Source organism: Mytilus galloprovincialis, chromosome 4, assembly GCF_965363235.1.
Source record: "Mytilus galloprovincialis chromosome 4, xbMytGall1.hap1.1, whole genome shotgun sequence".
In the NCBI taxonomy this organism is placed as follows: Eukaryota; Metazoa; Mollusca; class Bivalvia; order Mytilida; family Mytilidae; genus Mytilus; species Mytilus galloprovincialis.
In genome coordinates, this window is record NC_134841.1 from 20,986,230 (window position 1) to 21,012,073 (window position 25,844).

At 31.7% G+C, this 25,844-nt stretch overlaps 1 protein-coding gene across 4 annotated transcripts in view; it reads left to right on the top strand.

Annotated features, from left to right (window-relative positions):
- LOC143071601 (neuronal acetylcholine receptor subunit alpha-10-like) overlaps positions 1 to 21,410 on the top strand; it is a 36,579-nt gene extending 15,169 nt beyond the window's left edge. For all 4 annotated transcript variants that reach the window (XM_076246018.1, XM_076246017.1, XM_076246019.1 and 1 more), the window contains exons 2-7: positions 6,461 to 6,572; positions 12,612 to 12,775; positions 15,040 to 15,084; positions 15,828 to 15,937; positions 17,076 to 17,611; positions 20,144 to 21,410. In XM_076246018.1, coding sequence (XP_076102133.1) covers positions 6,500 to 6,572; positions 12,612 to 12,775; positions 15,040 to 15,084; positions 15,828 to 15,937; positions 17,076 to 17,611; positions 20,144 to 20,742 — 1,527 coding nt within the window. In that variant the 5' untranslated portion in view covers positions 6,461 to 6,499 and the 3' untranslated portion in view covers positions 20,743 to 21,410. The remainder of the gene's footprint in view (positions 1 to 6,460; positions 6,573 to 12,611; positions 12,776 to 15,039; positions 15,085 to 15,827; positions 15,938 to 17,075; positions 17,612 to 20,143) is intronic.
- Positions 21,411 to 25,844: the final 4,434 nt, after the last annotated feature.

A 25,844-nucleotide genomic window follows, 5' to 3' on the forward strand; every position in this document is an offset into this window, starting at 1 on the left:
TAGCCAGGTTATTTAATTTCACTTTCAGATATATTGATGATGTTCTTTCCATTAACAATCCAAACTTTTCTGATTGGGTTCCATTAATATAGCCACCAGAACTAGAAATTAAAGAGACAACAGACACGGCTTCATCCGCCTCATTTTTAGACTTATACCTCGAATTTGACATACACAGTCATCTTAGTACCAGAATCTATGACAAACGAGACGATTTTGATTTTGAAATTATCAATTTCCCCCACCTTAGTAGCAACATACCAACTTCACCTGCATATGGAATATACATTTCCCAACTTATTCGGTATTCAAGAGCTTGCAGCTCCTACTCAGACTTTGTAAAACGTCACCAGTGTCTGAGCAGAAAGTTGATGAACCAGGGGTTTGTCAAAGAACGTCTCGTCCTTTTTCTAAAAAAGTTCATCGGAAGGTACCCAGAACTTGTTGATAAATATTCCGTATCAACTTCACAAATAATACACGATGGTCTTGAAGTATAGATTTTGCGTACTGACGTTGTTTATCATCTTAATTACGTGTTATATTATTCTTTTATTTGTCTTTATTAATATTACTTTTACTGTTGTCTGTTTTTTGAGATATCCTTTTGACGTAACTCTGTGCTTATGTATCCCATCATACTTTGAACGACAAAATTATTTTATGATGTGACTCTATACCTATGTATCTTGTCATACTTTGAATGACAAAATTATTTTATGATGTGACTCTGTACCTATGTATCTTGTCATACTTTGAATGACAAAATTATTCTATTTATTAATATTACTTTTACTGTTAACCAACTTTTTTTGTGATATACATTTTACGTGACTCTGTACTTATGTATCACGTCATACTTTGAACCACACTATTATTTTATTTATTATTATTACTTTAACTGTTAAGTCAGTGTTTGTTATATCTATTTTGCGTGACTGTATTTATGCATCCCGTCATACTTTGAACGACAAAATTATTTCATGTCTACCTGTGGGAATTTCAAACGCGCAATTTTACACCAGTACCCATACCCTCCTTCCTTGATGGGTGCATTTTACATAGACAAATATAATCGTATAATATAATCAAAATGAGGATGTTAATTTGATGTATGCCTTTCTGTGCTTCTTCGTTACATTTGTTGTTTTTATAGTGATTAAGATGATAACACAATGTTGACTGCTGTACCCCTATTTTTGACATTTTTACCTATTATGTCTGTTTGTTTTGTTCACGCATCGGTGACAATATAATGGAATTTGATGCGACTGTCATACAAGTGAGAGGTTTAGCTAGCTATAAAACCAGGTTCAATCCACCATTTTCTACATTTGAAAATGCCTGTACCAAGTCAGGAATATGACAGTTCTTGTCCAGTCGTTTTTGATGCGTTTTGTTATTTGATTTTGCCATGTGATTATGGACTTTCCGAATTGATTTTCCTCTGAGTTCAGTATTTTTGTGATTTTACTTTTTAAACCAAAAATGATCAGCCAATTCAAGATCCACCAATATGCTCACATTACGGAAACCATTTGATGACCCTTTAAAAAAAATTATTACCCGTAAATGACGATTGTTGACTAATTTTAGTGGTTTTGCTTATTATCTACAAACATGTTATAAATAGGAAGAAACTGTAAACAGAAGAATAAAAAATAATCAGAAATACACACGATCTACATAAATGCCAAACAAAACGCTATGGCCCTTAAGGAGTTAAACGACGATTTTGATCAGTTTCGTGTCCGTCTTTGGATTTTTTAAAGATCTTCTCCTCTAAAAATACTGATCCGATTACAAACAAACCCTAGGGTGAATAACCTTTATAGTATCTAGTGTAAAGTTTGTGGTTTTTTTTCCGGTTTGTCAATAAACAATGGTTAAACATTAAAAAAAGGAAGATAGGACATAAGAGTAAAAAAATAAATTAACATATATCTTTAAAAATAAAATTATCATGAATATAGAAAAAATATGAAGGTGGGGAGGGGTATGAAAACGTCAAAATCTAACTACTTCCTGTTTGTACCAATCAAAGTTATCTGATGACTCCTTGTGTAATTACTGCCCAGCCTTAAACGACTAGTATGGGCTAATTTTTATGTTTTGCCTATTGACTCTATATAAGATGGGTAGAACTTCGGAAGGCTAACATAATCAGCAATTCAAGATTTACAAAAAAAAACATATGACTGAAATGATTGTAGGCCTTATTAAGGAGTTATTGCCTATACAAGACATTTATTTCATTTATGTTAGCGTTTTTGTTTATTATCTAAAAACTCTAAAAGATAGGTAAATAATAATCAGAAATAGAAGTTCAACAAAAATACCACAACGAAAACAATGGAATGACCCTTTAGGAAGTTATAGCCTTAAACATGTTAAACGACGATTTTTTTTCTCATATTTTTAGTCTTCAGTCAGGAGCTGTTTTTTTTCACATTTTGTCATCTTATATAGATGACTTTACGTGTATGGGTGCTCATTGTTACTTCCACGTTAATTGAACTCTGGTGGATAGTCTCACGTCTTTTTTAAATGAACATATAAACAGAGACAAATTTTACTAAGCAAATCATGATGTCGTGGATAGCGCTGTACAGTCAATCTCATTTAAACAAGTAAACAAATTCATGAATAAACAAAACGCTATTTTTAATTATTGAATATTACACAGAAGTGAACAGAAAAACTTAATCATAACTCTAATTAACAAAATCCCAAAGACATTGACGTTAAATGTTAGTACTTAGGATTTACAATAGGTAAACTGAAATAAATGTTCTTTTGTCATAGTTTACTTTGGTATATTAACACAAATGTAATAAAAATACATTTCTTTTGGTCTTCTTTTTACCAGACACAGTACGCTACACATAAAAAAAACAATGTGAACGATGAGAATTTTAATACAGATTAAGAAAAGTCAAATGAATATTTACATTCTCACGGTCTCTTGTAGTGCATGTATCATTAACTATTGCTTCTATTCAGTACATATAAGAAATTAGGAAGTTACTTGTTTAACATTTTTCTATAATTCAATTCTTACATTAGTTACTCTATAAATAGTATATGCAAACAAAGTCTAAAGACAGTATTTTAATTAGTCTGGAAATTATAAGATTCATGTTAGCGACAAAAGATTAAAAAAAAATAGTTAAAAACGAACCACAAGTTTGCAACAATTAGCGAACAAACGAAAAAATATTCTAAAGAAATACACATCGTAGCAGAAAATGTCAAGTAAATACTAATGTGCACTCTCCGTGGACCTTTATCTAAAGACGAAGTGTCTAGATATCAAAATTTAGACGTCACAAAATCAACGCAATACTCTCGAGTTATTTATAGAAATCTACAATGTACCTGGTGTTATATATAGCTATCCACCGATGCACCAATTGAGTGTAGTTATCTCCTTAGAAAATGACTAGTTAATAATCCCCTATTGATGAACAATTAATTAATTTTAAAACTAACAAGAGACAGTATTGAATAGCCACATTAACTGTATATGGTCTACAAATTTTCTCATTTATAACATTTTACGACCGTGAAGCCTCTGTTTCGCTTCAGAAAATTATTCAGTATTAAATGCATTTATAGGGCAAAGTAACATATTTTGTTACAAAGAGATCGCAAATTGATAACTGTATTGTTTGTTTGGCGACAACTGGCTGTACAAAAAGAACACATTTAGTTTCCCAATAAAAAAATAATTATTGTTCGGTTTCCTTGTTACGAGTTTGGTTTTGCACAAACATTAATAAAATGTTGATAATTTCTTGTTTACGTTTTTTTTTTCCAACTTCGGTTCTGATGAATTATTTTTTAATCTTCAGAGAGTCATGTGTTGTTTGCATTAATGTATTTAGGGAGCAGTTTCTTGTAGTTAACCGATGTTCGTATCTCATAAATCGACAAAGGAGATAACAAAAAGCTGACGGAAGCGCATGAACTCCAAATTGAAGCGAGACTGGATGCGTCGACAATGTGAAAAATACCGAAATACGAGAAAAATCCATAACGGAAAGTTCGTAATCAAATGGCAAAAGCGCATACACATCAAACGATGGACAAAACCTGTTATTTCCCTGACTTGGTACAGGCATTTTCCTATCTAAAAAATGGTGGATTAAACCTGCTTTTAAGGCTAGTTAAAACTCTCACTTGTATGAGCGTCTGCTGCTTAGGTAGCGATATATTGTGAAGAAAAAATATTATAATTATTCCTTTTTCCTTTCTTTTTTTTTTTTGGAAAATCAAGCTTACTGTTTGTGTCATATATGTGCATTTGCTTCCATAGATTTATAACCAGTTGTTAAAATGGTAAAAAGTAAAATAACAAAAATACAGACTCCGAGCAAAACTTAAAACCAAAAGTCCATAATCAAATGACAAAATCAAACACATCAAACGGTGAATAACAACTGTCATATTCCTGACTTGGTACAGGTACAGTTAAAAAGTAAAATCACAAAAATACTGAACTTAAAGGAAAATCAATTCGGAAAGTCCATAATCACATGGCAAAATCAAATAACAAAACGCATCAAAAACGACTGGACAAGAACTGTCATATTCCTGACTTGGTACAGGCATTTTCAAATGTAGAAAATGGTGGATTAAACCTGGTTTTATAGCGCTAACCCTCTCACTTTGATGACAGTCTCATCAAATTCCGTTATATTTACATTGTTTCATATTGACATAAAATAGATAAAACCTAAGAAAAGATAAATAGAAATTATACAAATCTAAATAAAAGTTTAGCAACATTGAATGTAGATATAAAAATATTGACAGTATTAAAAGTTAAACAACATTGAATGTAGATATTATTACAAGACATTTGTTTAATGTTCATGATTCAAATAGTGAATACTAGGCACAGTTTAGGTCACCATCTGTTGACTGTTTTTTGTTCTATGATGACAGAGTACAAAGTTAAATAAATTAATAATTTTAAGTAGTTGAACATAAAGTAAACAGCTGTATCACATTGATAAAAACTGACTTGTTTGTTGTTCTGAATGTGCATTGAACCATTTTTAATTTAGCTTATTAATTTGTAAAAAAGTACGCATGTATTACTTTGCAATTACCCTCAGGTAAGTTAAGTATGAATTATTGCCGTGTGAAGCTTACTTTCGAAGGACAAATTTAGAAATTCAACTTGTTTTGTCCTCGCAAATTACATTTTTTATGCAGAACAATGTCAGCGTCCTAAAAAATGACGTTCAGACTATTTAGAATGTCCAAATTATTGACGTACCCATAATGATCATAATGCAATATGTCTGCGGATTAAACCAAATTTGCTACCAAGATCGCTCTAACCTTTACCATGTTTACATTTCTAATTAGATGTGGGGTATCAACAGTAACTATTAAGCGTTAAAAGGTTCACACCTACATACTGTGTCAAAATACAGTTTTAAACGTTTTTAAATCTGCATGTGTAATAACAAAAAAATAAAATCCCTGACCTTGTTTTTAGCTTAAATATTATCACAATGTGTGCAAAATCAAAACTGATTAATGTGCTAAAACGGCATTTGACGAAAGTATTGACATGAAATTTTAGAAGGTAGTTTTCCTTTTTCGGAAATTTAAAAAAAAAAGTTGGATTTGTTTCCTCTCTATTGATTTATGACTTTCGAACAGCGGTATAGTCTGTTAGCTTTATTTAAGGCATTTATTATTTCTAAATGGAACTACAGTTCTTGTCTTTCTGACTACATAGTAAAGTTTTCCTATTGGTCAAATGTATAAATTTGATTTGATAAAAAAAAAAAAAAATCTGGTACATATTAAACCATGTTAAGAAATTATGAATATGATGACTTTGTATTGAATTGCATTTCGATGTCAAAGTTTTCAAAAAACAGCATAGGACATTTCGAGCTATTATAGTTTGGACAAGTTAGACCCGAGCTACAATAAAGTTGTTAGACCCTGAGCCATCTTATTTAACAAAATATCTTGGAAAGCAATTTAAACATAATAAAAATATGAGTGATTATAATTGAATGTATATTTGTAATTTGTGAGCAAAAACATTTACATCAGTTTCAAAAGTTTAAACGACTAAACAACGGAGTCCATTTTATCTGATTGTTAACTTAAGAACGCATGTGTAATTTGAATGTATCTCTAATAAGCTGCTTATATTTGCTTTAAAATGAAGTATAATCCTTTTTTTTTTAAATTATGATCTGAATTTGATGCGACTGTCGTGCAAGTGAGGGGTTTGGCGCTGTGGGACCAGGTTCAGTCCACCATTTTCTACATTTGAAATGCCGGGTCCGGAGTGTGGCGGTTGTTCTCCATTTGTTTGGTGTGTTTTGTTGTTTAATTTTGTTGTTTGATTGGGGACTTTCCGTTTTGAATATTCCTTGGAGTTCGTTTTTTTGTGATTTTACTTTTTAGTATTTTATTATTTCAGAAAAAGAAGTTGAACTATCAAACTATTTGATGTAGAGAAATGCTGAGAGATATTGGTTACGGAATACTGTGTTTCCTGTCCATTTTAACGTTTATGACTGTCGTGTCTACCGGTAAGTGATTTATCAAAAACTCACAATTAATGTCCCAGTAAAATAATTTATATATTGTTTCCAAAATATTTGCACTTCACCAATAAAAAAAAACCTCGATCAATTTTAAATTGTCAATTCTGATACATACAATTGTGATACAATTTTTCAGAGCTCCAGATAAGAATTCACAAATTGGGGTTTTTACCCTCCATTTTCTTTTGTAATTGGGTGATACAGTTTTTTAATTGCATTATCAATTCCAATTCACCCCTCAAATTAATATCAAATTGGGTTTTTCACCACCAAGCTCCTTAATGTATTGGGTTTTTCATCAACACAATATTTAATATTTAGGCAATATCAATTCCAGATGTTTTTCCATCTTAGCCTATGTTTCTCTTTCTTTGTATAGGTGCTATAGCTGTTGTATTTGGTTCATTCACTGACTAGCATTTGTAGGTTGAATTTGTGTCCCATTTCAAACCTTCAACCAGTTTTGTATTTTCTCACAACTTATATAAACTGTAAAAAACGGATATATGTATTCACAGGCACTCGTCTCAGAATTTATTTTACATAGATATATATATACCTTTATTCAACATTAACCGTGAAATGAAAAACGATAATAGTAAATTTATACTTGAATGTTTTTGTTTTATTCAATTTACATAAATTTGGATTAAGTTGTCCCTTGTTAGACTTTTGGTTTCCGATGCTTTCCAACTACATAACAAGTCATAATTGATTTGGCCTTTCACTTTTTCCAACTGATTTCGTTTTTGACGAAACCCCGTTTTTAGTAGCAATTTTCTCGTTAAGGTACACAAACACGTCCTTGTGTTCGATGGACGCTTCCTAAAACACTGGCTGAGTCTTGTTATCATCATTACTTTCCCTCAGCTATTCAAAAGAAGCTGAAAACATGCTTCTATTCAATATTTTTATCGGACATTCACTTTCGTTTTAATTCAATATATGTTATGATGAACCTCGAGCAATTCGAGAAAAAATATGACAACATGACACACGCTAATTGGATAAACGCCGAGAAGATCGAAATGTTTTCAAAAACACGTGTACCTTTTGAGCAACGGAATATTCCAACAGGGACCCATTTCAGCTACTTGATGTCAGGATCTACTTTTAGAACGAAAGGACATCTCAAATTATAAATATAATAAAAATAGATTTACGCGACGACTGTAAACAGATAGGGGTAAATAACGCAAACAGTAGTCAATAAAAGGGTTGAGAACTCATGGTTTTGGCATATAATTGGGTTTTCCTGTGAATTAATTGGGTTATTAAACCCTGCAATGGGCAATTGCATTGGGTTTTTTCTTATTTGTATTGCGTGATTACGCAAATACGCAGCTTATCTGGAGCTCTGAATTTTTGGAAAAATTGTTAAGGATTGTTGTTTCTTAATACCTTTATGCAAATCACATAAAAAATCATTGGAATATGCACGCCATTAATCCTTTAGTTTTACATTAAAATATAGATATAAAGAGTAGTAGTAACATATCACCCAGCCTGAAGCATTAAAGTATCTCATTTCATATAGATTTGATATTTCATTAAAGTTTCAACACATGTATAACATAAAACATTTATATTCATCTCAAGTAATCAGTTATCCTCATTATGGCCATTTCAAAAACAGAGATAAACCTTAACCTCAAAACCAATTCAACTAAATTGGATCTTTAAGGAGTTATTATATTGTCACCATCAGAAATAGGTCATACTGCTTATGTGTCAAGAATAACTGCCGACGTGTTTTGTGTCATATAATAGATATGCTGACAATCGTCAATCTGACACAATAACTGATTGTTTTGTTCATTGATACATGGAACTAGATAGTATGACTTTCGAATATTGTCACATGTAAGATGGTTAGCCCTGTGTAATATGTCGAAATCGCTTTAATTTATAGCCTAATTGTGCGTGTGCTTAAAAAAAGTAAAATAACAAAAAATATCGCACTCCAAGGGAAATTTTAAACGAAAAGTCCTTTGTAAAATGTCAATAAACTTATTATAGATGTACCCGGATTAAAATTATAAACGCTAGAAACGCGTTTCATCTACAAAAGACTCATCAGTACGCTAATGTTAGGGTACTAGTATCTTAATTGCAGCTATTCTGACTGGGTTTTTTTTTCTAGCAAAAGTTCATGCATTTCATTCTGCGTTTATTTTGTAGATGTATCATTATTCACTATATGGTTCCACCAATTTAATTTTTAATCCATACTTAATCATAAAAAATGGGTGTAAACGGACCTCCAAACGATCCATGATTCTGTAATGAGGAGTACCCAAATAGCATCCATAGAACAATTTGACGTAAATCTATGCTTGCTATTCTTTCTTTTTTTTAAGAAATGGGGGCTTGTAACACATTTTATTTGCTCATTTTAAGAGATGACCTTTTTGTGGACGTCTTCGTACATTTAACTTTGTCAAGTGATTACTACATTTGTTGATGTTTATTGTGAACGTTTTGTGTATTTTAAGATATATTCACCTATGTTCGAAGAAGTGCAACTTGTCAATTTTAAGAAAACTTGTAAGATTTCAACTGCTACTTTTGCTAAATAGGTGCAATTTGGGTTTGCGTGACTTTAAAGATAGAAACGTTTTGTCTAAGGGACATGGGGTCAAAAATCTTGGTATTTCGAAAAATTTAAAGTTTTTACTAAAAGTTTGTTATCAATACTTACTTTCAAAAATGCTACGTCTATTTCTTACTAGATTGTAATTTTTTCTGAGATTAGCAAATTTTAGATAAAGATAGGTACAAGTTACGTGCAAATATCTACTTATATAACACAATAACATTATTCGGTGAATCTACTTTTTAACCTGCGTGATTGACACGTGTAAGTAGCATTAACTGATCCCAAACTCTTTATATTATCTAAGTATGAATTGTTTGCCAAATGTTTGATCTTCTTGTATTCTATAACCAAAGTATCCTATCTACTCCATCGGTTTGAATCACAAGACAAACATAATTAATCAAATCATCTGACCGAGTCCAACCCTGTCTATATATCATTGCGTAAATACTGATACTGGTCGCTTGGTTATCAATCGTTAAGTGGAATCTATAGATGTATGTGCAATCTATGTTGAGTTATTGTGTCTTATCTGGTTTTAACTTTTGTAAAAAAATGTGTGTGTTCATTCAGTACTGATATAAGAAAATAGACAAATATTGAAAAAAAATCAAAATGCTTGATTACAATTGAATAAAAAAAATCAAGTATGAGATATTGGTCAAATATAGTTTATAGTGACTTACATGGATTTTAGGTTAAACATTGGTTCTATAAAATAGTAATGTACTAGTTTTCATAGCAAGGAAACAAATTCGTAAAATGATTTAAAAACTGTATCCACCCTTTGTCTCATTATCTTGATGTAACATGTGTTTATTATTCTTACTAGAATTTAAAAAGTTCGAAAAAAAAAAATAAGATATTATCGCAAAAAGTGATTTGCTATTTTGTATCAAAAAGACTCTAACAACAATTCATAGCGCAACATAGCAGTTTTACTTTAAAGATTGGGTTTGAAATGGTAAAAAAAACAATTATTTGGTCCATTTAGACTCACTTATATTCTTAATCCAATAGGGTTTACCATAACCGTTTGCATTTTGTATCTGAGGTGACATAAATTCTATGTTAATTGACGTATCTAGTCATATTTGGGCTAAATAAGGAGAATCCACTTGTCGCGTAAAATCATTTTTTAAATACTCAATATGGATCCTTCTACTTTTGCCAACAGTATATACCTAATGCGATAATATATTATAACAAATTGTTAAACATCGAAAGTTAAAATTATCTTGTATAAAATTTTGGATATCATCCCAAAATGTGTTAACTCATTAAAACGTGACACCACGTTTAACCAGGATTTTTGGCTCCAAATTTTCCATTAATATGACGGGTCTTATCAACTTCCATTAACCGAAAAAGTAAGAGGCAATCGTTTAAGGCAACAATAGTTTGTCGATGATCATATATCATAAACTGATTGTGAAGGGACGAATGAAAAAAAGTAACAAAAATATCGAACTCCATATCATATTTAAATAGAGGACGTCTAAAAAAAAACTGACAAATCGACCACTACCAACAGGTAAAAAACAATTGCCATATTCTTGAATTGGTGCATGATGGTAAATCTGGTTTTATAGCTAGAAAAATTTCACCCTGGTTTTGCCGTTTTATTAGATACTTTCAGTTTTTAATTTTCCTCGGAGTTCAGTATTTTTGTGATTTTACATTTTATAGTTCTGTTGTGTTAAAACAATTGGATTCACAACCCAGACATACATGATAGGTTTGTGAGACAATAATTCAGATCCAGCAGTCAAAATCATGTAACTGTTTGCAGACATTAAATACAACAGACCTAACAATCCAAACAAACCGAAATTTAAAGCCTAAATTCCAAAAGTAGCGATACAAGAGTTTAGGTATGCATAATCCAACCGCAATGCAAAATAAATCAGTTAAGTTCTGCTTCTTACAAGTGAGTTTAGAGCTATAATACCTGATTTAATCCAACATGTTCCATTTGGATTTTTTCATCGGAGTTTTTTTTTTTTTTTTACTTTTTTCTTTCCCCTTTCTTTATAGTTGTTTCTTTTTTGTGAACAATAATAATAAATACAAGAAAAAAATAAGTCTTACAGTGAGCATACAGATAATATAAACATCAAACATAATGGTCCTCAATGCTCTTCAATTTTGTACTTGTTTGGCTTTAAACCTATTTTGTTCTGAGCGTCACTGATGAGTCGTATGTAAACGAAACGCGCGTCTGGCGTATTAAATCATAATCCTAGTACCTTTGATAACTATTATAACATTACTGATTTTAAGTAAGCATTGAGATTGTTTATAAAAAAACATTGAACATAAGAAGAGTAATTTATGGTACACATTGACCCAATGCCGTCCCATGGAAAACTATTCATCAGGTAACCAAGTAATGAATTCAGAGGATACTATCAACCTGTTCCAGTGTGATTATCCATTGAGTTCTGTTTTTTATAAATATTTTTTTAGTTTTCTAGGACAAAATTATCATTTATTTTTTTATACTGATAAAATTTCCCCAAAATGCAAAATTTCTGGTCAAGCAACAAAACACCTATGTTAAAAATATAATTAATAAGACTATACAATATTGGAGCATCACAAAAATATGAAAATACATAGACACAATTTATAATTAATACATGACCATATATAGGTATAACTTGGCAAATACAAACTCCCATAAAGATAGAGAGTAATAAAAGGTACTCTAAACAGTAAGAATATCCTGGTATCAACAGTACCTATTTGTCACTAATAACTCCAAATAAGATATAAAAAAAGTAAAATCACAAAAATACTGAACTCAGAGGAAAATTCAAAACGGAAAGCCCACAATCAAATGGCAAAATCAAATGATAAAACACATCAAACGAATGGACAACAACTCTCATATTCCTGACTTGGTACAGGCATTTTCAAATGTAGATAATGTAAATATAAATCATTAATGAAATATCCTACGTCACTTACTTATTGATACGATCATTTTATGAAATAAGATATTTAAACTTTGAAATATAATTTTTTTTAACTGTTTATAGCACTTAATTGTTGTTTATTGTATATATGACAGAAATATATATTCTTCAAGGAAAGTAGTTCGGTATCATTATTTATTGTGGATTCTAAAAAGAATTGCATCAAAAAGCACTAATAAAACGTTTTGCAATACTTATGTTTGTCGAAATTGAATCTTGAATTATTTCATTAATTTCTTCCAAGTCTGCCACAACTGTATTGCACTAAAGACCAAAGAATATCTTTTAGATTAAATTCAATTGTGATGATACTTTGTGTACAAATTGATGAATCAAGAGACAATTTAAACGATCAGATGCAAAACTTGTCACATAAATATTGTATTTTAAAACTTTTTTGATCGTTCAGACTATGAAAAAGTTGTTTATGGTTTCAATTTTCAGAATATCAGATTTGTATTAATAAGACAACTCCAATGTTAACAGACGAACAGAGGTTGTATATGGTATTAATGAATAATTATGACAGCAATACAAGACCAGTGTTTAATGCTTCACAACCAGTTAACGTCACCATTGGAATTACACTAACACAGATATTTGATGTGGTAAGTTGGAGTTTGATGAACTGTTGGGTATAAAACAGGTACTTCTGTTCTGAACTACAGACCAAATGTACCTTCCTATTATAGTTTTAGATACTTGTTTATTCATCAAAAGAAAGTATTTTACAATTATCCCAAATCCTAAGCTTTCATTCGGTACCAAAACTACCCAAATGTTCCACCTATTAATAAAGATACAGATATGTATAGAAACTATTTTGTTTAACATATGTACTTCCTTCTTGTATGTTCTTTCCGACCGGGCCTAGATTAGTAATACTATACCTGAATGAATGGATATAGGAAGATTGACGTACAGCGTATAATCTCAATAAGAAACAAGACTTTTAAATTTGTACACAGACGCATGCGAGTCTTTTACAAGAGATTCATAAGTGAAATTCGGAAGTAAAAATGTTTCAACGTCAAACAAAGTTGATTTTTCTAAAAAAAAACAAATTGCTGTTACATAAATTTCCGTTTTAATGATACAAAATACATTTGTGTTCTAGGTAAATAAATTTCTACAAACGTCGAAATAAGAGTTATGTCATCGTGCTGTAGTCTGTAAAACGTCGTTACTACTGACAATGGGGTAACGAGAAAATGAAATCGTTACTAATTTCATCGATTCTAGTTTGGAGTCATCTATTCATGTTCATTGAATTTAAGCAAACAATCTATATCATGAACAGACCTTCTAGTACCAGCAGTATCCTTAATGTCCATTTAACTGGACAGAACATAATCAATATGTCTGAATCAGAATGTGAAAAATAAAGAGTTTCCATGGCAAAATGGTGCTTCTTTTTGAGAAGATTGTGCATGATTATTACTGAATATGAATACAGTGATTTTGGCAGAGATCTTTAGATTTTAAATGAAAACACATCTGAAATGTATCGTTCTTTATATGGCATCTTGTGAATATTCAGCTACAGGAATGGATATTTGCAAGCTCCTTTGTATATTGATAAACAGATAAAATTACAGATGTATGGTTTTCATCTATGAATAACAGACTGCTGTTATAAATAAACTCATCATAGATACCATGACTAAAATTTTACACTTACGCCAGACGCGCGCTTCGTCTACAAAAGCCTCATCAGTGACGCTCGAATCAAAAATATATATATTACGTAGGTTTAGCATCCAGTTACCTATTTGTACATGATTTTAACCTGACTTTTGCAACTTTAATATTTTGTAAACCCATACATTTGTGGTAGTCCATGTATATTTATAACACAAGATACAATGGTTAATGTTTACAAAAAGGACAAAGAATAAGGATGATATGCTATGTATATGAATTCACTTTAGGATCAAAGGAAATTTGGATTTTGTTTTCAATGTAGAAGTCCATCAAAGATACCAGACTTATAATTTGTTACGTCAGATGGGCGTTTCTTCTGCAGAAGACTCATCGTTGACGCTCAAACTAAATCAGTTGGTAGGATAAATCAACTACAAAAGTTAAAGAATATTAAAAAACGAAAGTTCCGACAAAACGTGTGCGAAATATAGATTATAAAATTAATTGGGCCGCAGATGAACCTTTCTAAATTGAACAATGAGTCTAGAATATTAATATATTTCTTCCATTTTACATGGTGTGATGCCCAATTCATGGGCATTATGTTTTCTGGTCTGTGGGTCCGTTCGTTTGTGCGTTCGTCTGTTCGTCCGTCCGTTCGTCCGTCTGTCCCGCTTCAGGTTATTTTTTAGGCGAGGTAGTTTTTGATGAAGTTGAAGTCCAATCAATTTGAAACTTAGTAAACATGTTCCCTATGATATGATCTTTCTAATTTTATTTGGGCCATATTCTTGTTTTTTGTTTTTTTTTTTTTTATCTTATTGAAATGAATAACAAGTACATATTGTCGGTTGCATGTATTGTAGATTTTTTGGAACTTAACTATGAACATTTGTATTGACCACTGAACTTTTAAACTGTCATACAAGTGAGAGGTTAATCTAGCTATAAAACCAGGTTCAATCCACCATTTTCTGCTTAAGAAAATGTCTGTACTAAGTCAGGAATATGATAATTGTTTCCTTGGAGTTCCGTATTTTTTTAGTTTTTATTTTTTCCAACCAGCAAACAAACAAATACTATCATTCTATCAATACACAATAGCATAATTTAATAGCGAAGCCATATATCGATATACAAAAATAAACCTGTTTACCAAAACATACTTTGACCATGAAACATGTTTTTTTTACTTTATAGTTATACTTTTATAAATTTAATGTTACAGGACGAAAAGAATCAAGTCATTACCACAAATATATGGCTAGATCAGGTAAGAATATGACAATTGATAAAATAGTATGGTAATATCAACTATATCAGTAAGATCTGAATGTATTTCACTTAGAGCGTCAAAAACCGAAAACTGTAAAAGCATATTTTGAATATGATTATCTACAAAATACAAATTAATGTGTTTACAACAATTTTGCACATGTTCATTAAGTCAAAGTTGTATTCAGTGAATTTCTGTTAAAGGCAGTTATAGATAAGATCTCACGTTTTGCACGTTTCTCTTTATTTTTGCTTCAAAAAATTAAAGGCAACAGTAGTATAACGCTGTTCAAAAGTCACAAATAGATTCAGAGAAAACAAATTCGGGTTACAAACTAAAATGTAAAAGACATGCCATTAACTGCCAAATAGTGATATGTATCTGGAGGCCTATGTTTGCGTCAGATAGAGTTGGGTGTTTTAGTGTAAGAATGTTCTTTTGTTTCGTTTTGTGAGGATAAACAAATGAACACAGATTGTCTATATTTATCATGGTATAGTTGCTACAATAATATTTAAAAACACATATTGAAAAAAAATCTCATAAAAGATAACAGGTATGTAATAATGTAGGCATGATGCGCGTTTAGTCTGCAAAGTAAAATGTTACTCATTCCTCAGAATATTTCACACCACTTTAGATTTTGTATTATTTCAGCCTTGTCCTTTGATTTTACCTTAGTACTCTTGTATTGTTGATCACTTTTCAACTTTTGTTTCAAATACTGATTGATATTACAGAGTTGGATAGATGAAAAGATAAAGTGGGATCCTCAAGACTACAATGGGTTAACAGTATTAAGGATGCCATGTAAAAGTCTGTGGTTACCAGATATTGTTACATACAACAGGTAGTAAAACATGCAAAACACAACTGAGAAGTAGAATTGTATTATGGCAATATTGATACTTATGAGCAAAACTAGAGCAAAATCCAAGGAAAAGTAAAAAAAAACTAAAAAACTAAACTCCAATGGAAATTCAAAGCGGAAAGTTTTTTTCTAAAATGGCAAATTCAAAAGCTCAAACACATTAAACTAATGGAAAATAACTGTCTCATTCCTGGCGTAGTACATGGATTATCTTATGTAGAAAATGACGGATTATACCTTAATTTTATAGCTATGTAAACCTCTCACTTGTATGACAGTCGAATTGAATTACAATATATGGACAACAATATGAAAGCCAAAAAACAGACATAATAAGTTAAAATGTCAAAGAATGGTGTATAATTCGGTGTGTTACGTTTGCGCGGCAAAACTCATTACGTTTGCTCAAAATTTACTAGTACCTTTTTGCGCGAATTATTTGAAAAATAATATATATATACTACCACTGCATAGAGTGTGATACGATATTAATCCACTCGAGACAGTTAAATTTTCAAATTTAAAACGCGAGGCTCACCGAGCGTTTTCAATATTTAAAATTTAACTGTAGAGAGTGGATACATATCGTATTACTCGAGATTTGGTGGTGGAATCTGTTTCTCTGATGATTTTCAAACAATACGCAGGCAAACTTATTCTTCTTTGCGAATGATCTGCAAAAAGATGTGTTCTTTCTATGTGACGTCATCAGACATGGTCTCATTTTTTCAGGCCGTCACAATAAGGAAATTCAGAGGAAAACAAGAAAATTCGACGTCATAATCGGATTTTAACCAATGAATGACTAAAATCAAACGAACCACACGCTGATTCAAATTGTTTATACAATGGGTGCAGAAAGGGAAAATTGACGAAGAATTAGAGAAATATATATAATAATTCCTTGAATTTTTATACAAGTATTATGATTTCTGAAATTCAACTTTACATTAAAATGTTATTTAAATGCATTTTTTAAATCGTCAGTAGTTGAAAAACCTGATAATATACATTATGGTTTACTTTGATAAATTGTTAATTGGATTGAGGGTTGTCTCATTGGCACTCATACAACATCTTCCTATATCTATTTGAACATTCAATTTGATTATTTCAGTGCTGAAGACTATACTGATGGTTATATGGAAGCGCTTGCTATGGTATCCCATGACGGATCGGTGTTCTGGCCTCCAATTGTAAAACTCAGGAGCACATGTTTCATTGACATCACATACTATCCTTTTGATGATCAGATATGTAAAATGAAAATGGGATCATGGGCATACGATGGATTTCAAGTTGATGTTTTTAATAGTAAAAAAGGGATTGACTTATCGAATTTTGTCAGTAATGGCGAATGGGAACTTGTAGGCGTTAAGTCGGTTCGAAATGTTATAACGTATACATGTTGCCCTGAACCATTTCCGGATGTAACGTTTATGCTACATATTCGGCGAAGAACATTGTACTACACTTATAATGTCATAATTCCATGCATTATGTTATCAATACTCACTTTACTTGGATTTTGGATGCGACCTGACAGTGGTGAAAAGGTCACACTTGGATTGACTGTGCTACTTGCCTTTTCTGTGTTTATGTTACTTATTGCAGACAATATGCCAGCCACATCGAATTTTGTTCCTTTAATAGGTAAATACATAAAATGATTAGATTGTTTATCATAAGATTAAACAATATTTTGTAAATTTCATGCGTTTAGACAAGCTTTTCTCAATTAACCTTCGTACCGAACGCGCAATACCGAATATTTGAAAGTATATACACCGACAAAAAGCTAGTTGACCAAAATGAATTAAAAACAAATTGATAATGTCATCAAAGGTTATTATATTAACAAGCCTAAGGAATTTGAAATCTTGGTTTCTTAATAATAAAAATCATAATTTATAAACATTAGAAAAGGAAGAGTGCATGCTTTTTGTATAACTTTGCAAACCTATTTCTGCCAACATTCTTAAGGGAGTCATTACTATCTTTAATAGAATTAAACAGTAATATTCTTATATAATACATCTCAGACTTTACATTGAATCAAAGCTGATAGTATATTTCCTCACCGCCATTGAACTCGTAGGTTTCTGGTTGACAGATTTTGCCGGATTTATATCCTACCTTTTGTCGACATAACTATATTATCAATTACGAAATTAGGAATATTAAGTGATATAAACGTCTTTAGTATTGATGGGTATGCAATAATGGAACAAGGGAAATGGTAATAAAACGATTCCGACATTTAAAAAATCCAAGTCCCAGACATTAAGATATATTAGTTATAATCACACGACTTCAGTAATGGTGCATTAAAACACCCTGTTCAGACATTGTGTTGCCAAGGTTATTGAAGTCTATTTAGAAGAAAGACACATTTAATGTAAAAGGCATTAACCTAGTAACATAATATTCATATGAATTTAGTTAGCCAATACTTAGCACACCTACGTTTTGAAGCTTGGTGGAAAATGGATCTGGCTTGTAGTGCACGATATCTTAACCCAACTTCAATATAAATTTCAAATTAACACGGTATGTTCTTTTGTTCTTCTGTACCTTAAAAAGTTAGTTAAGGTCTTCAATCGTTGCTGAGCTGGTGAACTCATTACAAAACAATTAATACAAAAATTTATGATAAAAGAGATAATTTTTCATTTCCTATCGTTATCCATCTTTAGATGGTGACGTTCCCTTGTCACCATCTTATGGTGTTTATATATCTCAACTTGTACTATTCGCTCGTGTATGTAACAAAGTACTAGATTTTAGGGAGAGAAATTTATGTATTACTGAAAATTTATTACACCAGGGTTTTCGATATCAAACTAATCAAAACATTTACTAAATTTTATCGTCGGTATAAGGACATAATTCGTAAATATAACTCAACATGTAGACATCTTATACGTTCAGGTATTTCACATCCAATATTGTATGGTAATAGTCTTTACAAAGCACAAAAATGTCAGTATTCACCTCAAAAGCTTACAAAACCTTTGAACAGACTTATTAAGAAGAGATGTAGTTACGATACTGGTCATTAAAGATTGCATATTTTGGTTTTAATATTCATTCACTTATAGGGTCTTTACATCGGAACTAAACACATTTAAAAAAAATGTTGTTGGCATGACACGGGTTATGTTCTCCATATATATTTTATGAAAGTATGATATTAAACCCCTAACGGGAGGGATTGTGCCTGATATTCATATGATGAAGACGAAATCAGTTTAAGTGAGGTCTGGAGCTGGCATGTCAGTTAACTGCTAGTAGTCTGTTGTTATTTATGTATTATTATCGTTTTATTTATTTTCTTTTGTTACATCCTCTGATATCGGACTCAGACTTCTCTTGAACTGATTTTTAATGTGTGTATTGTTATGCGTTTACTTTTCTGCATTGGCTAGAGGTATATGGGAGGGTTGAGATCTCATAAACATGTTTAACCCCGCCGCAATTTTGTGCCTGTCCCAAGTCAGGAGTCTCTGGCCTTTGTTAGTCTTGTATGATTTTTAATTTTAGTTTCTTGTGTATAATTCGGAGTTTAGTATGACGTCCATTATCACTGTTCTAGTATACATATTTTTAGGGGCAAGCTGAAGGACGCCCACGGGTGCGGGAGTTTCTCGCTACATTGAAGACCCATTGGTGGCCTTCGGCTGTTGTCTGCTCTATGGTCAGGTTGTTGTCGCTTTGACACATTCCCCATTTCCTTCTCAATTTTATCATTCTTAACGTTACCGTAGCAGTAGTCTTATATTCAACTAACATTGCTGCAAGTGATTTTCTTGGCAAGAATCTGCATAAGAAAACTTTCTTTCATTCGTTTTTCATTCTTTGGATAACTAAAACTTACAAAATCATCATTGGCAATATAATACGATAGTTTATGATAAACAAATAGTAAACTAACGCGCGTCCAGTATAAAACTAATTACACAAAACTAAAATAGACATGATCACCAAAAGAGTGTGTTTAAGTTATTAAATTGTCTTTAATACAGTCAAAGCGTTAGTTTACTATTTGTTACTAGCATAGTCATTTTACCTGATTCGATCTCTTATAGTTATTTAAGGACTTTATTTCTATTGGTACGTTAATACATATCATAAATGTTTTATTCTCGTATTATATTAACTATAAATTATTTGTTTTTCTTGTAGGGATTTATCTAACAACAGTGATGAGTTTAACATCAGTTTCTGTTATATTAGCTGTAGTGACATCAAATATTAATCAGAGAGGATTTCGTGAAGTGGACGTTCCGCGATGGTTTCGAAAGTGTGTTATTGGATTAGGGCGTGTAATGTGTTTCCAAATGATTCATCTGACTAACGAAACTCCCGAAGATATACAAATGATCCCATTGCATATAAAAGGTTACACACATACAATGAAGAACACATTTTCTAACGATTCTGGGTGTAGTTTGATTGAATACGAAAATGGCGACTGTCATCCAAATAATCAGAATCAGCAAAATCAGCAAAATCTAAAGATGACTGCCACGCAGTGTAATACCAGAGAAGGTAATTGGGAACTTGAGGAGATACTTCGTCGATTAAAAATTTTAATTGATAAAGATGATGAAAAGGATAGGGTTGATTTTTATTCCAAACGATGGATTGAAGCCGCTGAAGTCATTGACAGGTTCTTTTTCATAATATTCATAATCGGAACAACGTTATCTTCTGTGCTACTTTTAGTTGTTATGCCTTTGATCAAATCAGTCAGTATCGAAGGCGAAATTTCAGTTTTATAGTTTGATTCAGTTTTGCATGAACATTGTGATATTATTCCATGTCTTCCACTTTATATAATGGTACGCTTTATCATACAATATATTAAGGATTTAAGATATGTCTAAACCATTAAGTATGCAAACATCAGATAAAAAGACATGTTTACGTTATTGTTCGTAATTGTGATATCCAATAATCTATATTTCGACAATATTTTTTCTAAGATACCTCTGGATGGTATATTTTGGAAAATGATCCAAAACCAAAACTTGAAGAACTGTATCTCTAAGAGTACAAAAGAAATAATAATATGTTATATGGGATGCAGAGTTACTCAACGTTAAGCATAACATAGTAATATCAGTAGCTGCGTATAATGTATATTTCATTCTTTAATTTTCAATATTTTCAGATTATTTTCTCAAAGAAATATTCAATCATAAACTTTTAACGTCTATTTTTTTGTGGTGACTTTTACATTCCAACTTGCAAAGCACTTCATGGTAATTTATTAGCTGTGATGGTATGTTTTCTATACATAACGTGTTATAATGATTCATACAGTGAATTTGTGAAATCATTTGGATCCAACAGCAAGTATAATCTGGATATTAATGTATAATTACATTTAACGACAATGTGACGATATTATTGTACTGATATATAAAATATATAAATATGTTTTCTATTTAAGAGTTAATTTGACTTAGTTGGATTTTTAATTCAGAAAACTAAAATGAATTCGTATACACTTTTTAGCCTTTTTATGGTGCAAATGCAAACTACGATAACTATCTCTGTAAGCTTTGAACATCGACAACTATGAAACTCCCTATTTTGAAGACATGTAAAAGCAGAGATTTTAAAACCGCCAGTCAGATTAAAAAACCATCCATATGACAGGAATGCATCAAATATTCCCAAGACATAATGTAACAGATACAATCTTCTTGTATGCGTGCATCTTACCGTCAAGGTAAATGCGTATCAGAAAACACTTAAAACATATTAAACTTTTGGTTCTTTTAAATCTGCATTTGTACGACGGTTGATTTATGCCGTATACTGTTGTTCAATAGATATAATTCAATTGAGCAAAAACTAATCCGTATAACTAACTAAAGCCGAGAGCAACACAACCATAAAAGTAAAAATCAAAGCGCTGTAAGCGCTGAAGGCAGTTAACCAAAAACCAAGGCAGCCGTAATTATGAAAACTGTGACAATGTTGCCTCAACATTAAACATTCATATATATTATTCATTCATGTTTATCTAATGATTTATTTATTAAGGCAAATAAAAAAAAATTCTGGATCCGCCACTGGGGGTAGGGTGACCCTAGGGACTTCCCCTATATTTCATTTTATTTGTTATATTGTCCCAAACATGAATATATATGGTTTAGGGGTGGTGATCTCATTGGTTTCCAAGTTCTCAAACAGGAGGGGTAGGGTGACCCCAGGGACTCCACATATATTTCATTTAATTAGTTATAATTTGCCTCATACATGAATATATATTGTTTTGGTGTGGGGATCTCAACCATTTCCAAGTTCTCAAACAGGAGGGTTGGGGTGACCACAGGGACTTCCCCTTTATTTGATTTGATTTGTTATATTGTCACATACATGAGTATATATGGTTTAGGGGTAAGGATCTTGACCATTTCCAAGTTCTCAAAAAGGAGGGTGTACAGTGACCTCAGGGACTCTTCCTATCTTTCATTTGAATTGTTATATTGTCCCGTACATGAATATATGGTTAAGGGGTGGCGATCTCAACGGGTTTCAAATTCTCAAACAGGAGGGGGTGGGGTGACCCAAGGGACTCCCCCTATATTTCATCTGATTTGTTATATTGTCCCATACATGAATATATATGGTTTAGGGGTGGGGATCTGGACCATTTTTAAATTCTAAAACAGGAAGGGTGGGGTGACCCCCAGCGACTCTTCCTATATTTCATTTGATTTTTCATATTGTCACAAATATGAATATATATGGTTGCACCCCCCTTAAATTTGCAAAGCATGGGTTGTTCTCAGCTTAATAAAGAATATTCCGATAATTTTACCTCAAATTTTTTTAGCCTCGCTCTGCTCGGCGAAAATTTATGTTTGCGCCCCTCCTGACCTAAAATCCTGGATCTACCCCTCGTATGGTTTAAGGGGGGGAGCTCGACCGTTTCCAAGTTATCAAACAGGAGGGGTAGAGTGACCCAAAGAATGCCACCTATATATCATATGATTTACTTACAATTAGGTATATATAATATAGTGCATTATTTGTGAAAATAAAGAAACTTTTAGCTACTTTAATTGACCCTTCAAAATTGAGAAAAACAAATAACCCTTCGAAATTGCAGTAATATGTTTACACTTTAAAAGCATCTTACATGCATTATCATCATTTATCACTGATAAAAAAAATTTAGACTGTGACCATGAACATGTATATTGTTAGATATACTGTTCCCTGCTGTCACTTTGTATTGGATTTTTAAATTAAAATTTGTCAAAAAGTAATTTTGAGTTTCTGTATAAAATATTTTTCTGCTTTTTCTTTCTTTTACTTATATCTTTTGGTTTACAATTCTAGTGTTTATATTCATTTACCATGCATAGATTTATTTTTTCACCTGCTTTTATTTATTTAGTAATTGATCGCCAAACCCGGAATTATACTTATCCGTCTCCGGAATCGGATCCGATATTGTAAAATTTTGTCTTCACGGCCGCCATTGACGATGTTGTTTTTGTCAATCAGATACGATTTTACTCGAATTATACAATATTTGTCGGCGATTTTCTGTATAAAGCTAGCGGTTGAACAAAATGAACATCGCTGTCATAAATAATAATGATAAAAATAAGTTTTTAGCTCGTTTAATTGGAGACTTTGGTGAACATGGTGAAAAGGTTTGCAAAGTAATTTCTTATTTTCTTTCCAACTGGAAGGTGACTACGTCGGGCGTAGCTAGAAACCAACCATCCTAGTCGAAATTCCGCTTGCAAAAGTGGAAGGTCGCGGACCTTGAACCACCGCTAATTTGCACACCTGCCTCCAAATTGAAAAGCTACGAAAATTTCTTTTTCTAATTTGAAATTGCCGCCAACAGCATGAACAGTTGAACTTATTATATAATAGACTACTGACGTAGTTGTACTACGTATTGATGACAAACAATATCCCTACGACTTTTGCCATTTGGGAAATCTTAACTACTTGTCTTAAGAGATTTTCGGCGATTAAATATTTCATACAATTGTTCTTTGACATCTTAGCTAAAAGCACAAGTCATAATGAACCACACAAGGATTCTTAATAAGCACTACTTCCTATGTGTAACTTCAAAACTTTTGGATAAATCGACGATCATTTAAGGTTTTTCTGGTAATTTTTTTTGTAATCCAGAATAAAAAGTATAAAAAAAATGTTCAATTAGTTATATATAACATAGTAGTGAACTAGATAATAACAATGGCAAGTATTTCAGCATTTATTGGGTAGAACACAAATCTAGGGTGCTCGCATAATGCAGCTTAACTGCATAAAAACGGAACAACAAAACACTGAACTACAACAAAAACAAACAGACACAGAAACGGAATGTAGATAATACTTGCCATATTCCTGATTTGACCAGGACATCACAGTCATATTAACATGTACAACAACAACAGCGTCACGCAACATAATATGTTGCATTAGGTTGTCTTTTATAAAGATACTGATGTATCTGTTTGTTTCATACTGTTGTTTTGTTTTTATCAAATCCATCCTTAGAAATAACAAATTGTAGTAAAATATGCATAATATTTATCATATTTTTATGCCATGTCTATGTCATCGTACTTAGCACTCATTAAAGAAATAATAATATATTCAATACTAGCAATAAAATTAACATGTTTTAAATAGACTGTTCATTGTATAATTCTACAAATCTATTCTTCTTTGTCAAAATAATATCATAGACAACAAGAATGTGTCCAAAGTACACGGATGCCCCACTCGCACTATCCTTTTCCATGTTCCATGGACCGTAAAATTGGGTAATTATCTAATTTGGTATTAAAATTAGAAAGATCATATCATAAGCAACAAGTGTACTAAGTTTCAAGTTGATTGGACTTCAGCTTCATCAAAAACTACCTTGACCAAAACCTTTAACCTGAAACTCCCACTTTCATTTTCTATGTTCAGTTGACCGTGAAATTGGGGTCAAAAGTCTAATTTTGGCTTAAAAATTAGAAGGATCATCTCATAAGCAACAAGTGTACTAAGTTTCAAGTTGATTGGACTTCAGCTTCATCAAAAACTACCTTGACCAAAAACTTTAACCTGGACGGACGGACGGAGCCACAGACCAGAAAACATAATGCCCCTCTACTATCGTAGGTGGGGCATAAAAATATAAACAACAGTTTACAAGATCTAAGAATTGAGCAATACATTAAGTTGACGTCCCATTGAATGTGAGTCGCATAGTGTGATTATGGAACAGATATATACTGACATTGAGATAAACAGAAAGTGCTTGTAAGAACCATCTATAATTAGTCAAAATACAACCAGCTGTCTTGTTTTGGTTTTGGCTTTCTATGTATATTCTAGTTATTCATTTTAGCACTTGATTTAAAGTTTTTGTTTGGGGTTCGTATTGCTCAATCTATGTCTAGTTTTTTATTGTAATGTTGTTGTTGTTTACATTGCTGATTGTCTTTTTTTTCGTTTTTTTTTAATATGTTTGGTGTCTGTTAGTATTCGAATGATGATTTTCGTTTTCGCCTTTGGTATCTTAATTTTTTAGCCTTTTCACATTTCTGCCAGTGTTAAAGCCATTTTAAAGACTAGGTCAACGTCATTGGTAATTACTAATTGGAATGTGGGCTCGACCTTTTCATCAGTGATACTTCCTGTGAATGAAATAAGATATTGGTTAAATGAAAAAACACAACAAATCATTTACACAAAAAAACAACACAAGGCATATAAAGGACAAAAACTAAATACTAACTATCAAAGACCTGCAGTCAACTTCTATATCTATACTGGACAAAAACATTTCGATATGAAGAGGTTCCTAACTTGGGATAAACATATTAAAAGTGGTATGTTC